This window comes from Sinocyclocheilus rhinocerous, unplaced genomic scaffold, assembly GCF_001515625.1.
Source record: "Sinocyclocheilus rhinocerous isolate Xijiao unplaced genomic scaffold, SAMN03320098_v1.1 scaffold881, whole genome shotgun sequence".
NCBI classification, from domain to species: Eukaryota; Metazoa; Chordata; class Actinopteri; order Cypriniformes; family Cyprinidae; genus Sinocyclocheilus; species Sinocyclocheilus rhinocerous.
In genome coordinates, this window is record NW_015624586.1 from 458,021 (window position 1) to 460,912 (window position 2,892).

Genomic DNA, 2,892 nt, shown 5'->3' on the forward strand with positions numbered 1-2,892 from the left:
ACACACACACACACACACACACATACACATACACAAACACTCACTCATTACAGAGCTTGACAAATGTGTGTGAGTATACACACACACACACACACACACACACACACACACACACATACTTGTATTTGTGGTTTACGGGGACTCTCCATAGGCGTAATGGTTTTTATACTGTACAAATTGTATTTTCTATTGCCCTACACCAACCCTACCCCTCACAGGAAACTGCTGGCAATTTTTGAATTTCATAAAACACCGTTTTGTATGTTTTTTAAGCCTTTTGTTTTACAGGGACACAGGAAGTGTCCTCATAAACCATGTTTACGTTGTAGTACCCATGTCATTATACACATTTGTGTCCTCATAAACCATATATACCTGTACACACACACACACACATCTTTAATACTCAGTATTAGGTGTAAGCACCAGTCACTATTAGCACTAGTACTAGTGAGGACTGGCTTAACAAAACCACTAGTAAAGCGACACAGCTCCATATCTTACCCAGCATGCCCTGTCTGTCTGAGGAGCTCCAGCAGACGTCTGAAGGTGGGCAGAAGGAGCCGATGTCCTCCGGTGGCCAGCAGCCAGCTGTTGTAGTTCCACAGATATACAGCTGCATTAACCACCAGCCAATCCTCACGCAGCTCCGCCCCAAGCTCCGCCCCTCGCAGGAAACCACCTGTGGCGTAAGCCGATAAATCCTTGATCCAATCACTGAGCAAAGACGAAAAACACAACCAATGATGGTTAACAGCAGTTTTACATTTACATTTAATCATTTAGCAGATGCTTTACTTTAAAGCAAATTTGTTGATACTGTAATAAAATTATTTTATTAGCATTTGATTTATTTGTAGTAGTAGTTAGGACCAACTTAAACACCACCAATACATTTATACGATTACAAACATTAAAAATATAATTATATACTTATAAAACAATTAAATAAAATGATAAAAACATAACAGAAAATAATAAATAATACATAAACTATTTATATAATAATTAAAAACAATTAAAATTATTATTAGGATCATGATTGTGCATATATACAGTGGGTACGGAAAGTATTCAGACCCCCTTAAATTTTTCACTCTTTGTTATATTGCAGCCATTTGCTAAAATCATTTAAGTTAATTTTTTTTCCTCATTAATGTACACACAGCACCCCATATTGACAGAAAAACACAGAATTGTTGACATCTTTGCAGATTTATTAAAAAAGAAAAACTGAAAAATGCTCAGTATTTAGTAGAAGCACCCATTTGATCTAATACAGCCATGAGTCTTATTGGGAAAGATGCAACAAGTTTTTCACACCTGGAATTGGGGATCCTCTGCCATTCCTCCTTGCAAATCCTCTCCAGTTCTGTCAGGTTGGATGGTAAACGTTGGTGGACAGCCATTTTTAGGTCTCTCCAGAGATGCTCAATTGGGTTTAAGTCAGGGCTCTGGCTGGGCCATTCAAGAACAGTCACAGAGTTGTTGAGAAGCCACTCCTTCGTTATTTTAGCTGTGTGCTTAGGGTCATTGTCTTGTTGGAAGGTAAACCTTAGTTCCAGTCTGAGGTCCTGAGCACTCTGGAGAAGGTTTTCGCCCAGGATATCCCTGTACTTGGCCGCATTCATCTTTCCCTCGATTGCAACCAGTCGTCCTGTCCCTGCAGCTGAAAAACACCCCCACAGCATGATGCTGCCACCACCATGCTTCACTGTTGGGACTGTATTGGACAGGTGCCTGGTTTTCTCCACACATACCACTTAGAATTAAGGCCAAAAAGTTCTATCTTGGTCTCATCAGACCAGAGAATCTTATTTCTCACCATCTTGGAGTCCTTCAGGTGTTTTTTTAGCAAACTCCATGCGGGCTTTCATGTGTCTTGAACTGAGGAGAGGCTTCCGTCGGGCCACTCTGCCATAAAGCCCCGACTGGTGGAGGGCTGCAGTGATGGTTGACTTTCTACAACTTTCTCCCATCTCCCGACTGCATCTCTGGAGCTCAGCCACAGTGATCTTTGGGTTCTTCTTTACCTCTCTCACCAAGGCTCTTCTCCCCCGATAGCTCAGTTTGGCCAGACGGCCAGCTCTAGGAAGGGTTCTGGCCGTCCCAAACGTCTTCCATTTAAGGATTATGGAGGCCACTGTGCTCTTAGGAACCTTAAGTGCAGCAGAAATTTTTTTGTAACCTTGGCCAGATCTGTGCCTTGCCACAATTCTGTCTCTGAGCTCTTCAGGCAATTCCTTTGACCTCATGATTCTCATTTGCTCTGACATGCACTGTGAGCTGTAAGGTCTTATATAGACAGGTGTGTGGCTTTCCTAATCAAGTCCAATCAGTATAATCAAACACAGCTGGACTCAAACGAAGGTGTAGAACCATCTCAAGGATGATCAGAACAAATGGACAGCACCTGAGTTAAATATATGAGTGTCACAGCAAAGGGTCTGAATACTTAGGACCATGTGATATTTCAGTTTTTCATTTTTAATAAATCTGCAAAAATGTCAACAATTCTGTGTTTTTCTGTCAATATGGGGTGCTGTGTGTACATTAATGAGGAAAAAAAAATAACTTAAATGATTTTAGCAAATGGCTGCAATATAATAAAGAGTGAAAAATTTAAGGGGGTCTGAATACTTTCCGTACCCACTGTATATATATATGTGTGTAATATATACACTTACATTACACTTATATTGCTCTAAAACAATGAATTTGTATTAATTTACATATCATTTGTATTGACATAACTACTGACCACATCATAGTTTATAGCAAATATTTGTTACATTTTTAATATCTTTAGAATTTACAATTATGTTTTAAATATTGATATATATATATATATATATATATATATATAAACACACACACACACACACACACACA

General features: G+C 39.3%; 1 protein-coding gene across 1 annotated transcript in view; it reads right to left on the minus strand.

Moving 5' to 3' along the window:
* Positions 1-2,892, minus strand: part of LOC107744991 (cilia- and flagella-associated protein 46-like) — a 49,346-nt gene that overhangs the window by 15,813 nt on the left and 30,641 nt on the right. The window contains exon 19 of the mRNA XM_016558829.1: positions 505-717. Coding sequence (XP_016414315.1) covers positions 505-717 — 213 coding nt within the window. The remainder of the gene's footprint in view (positions 1-504; positions 718-2,892) is intronic.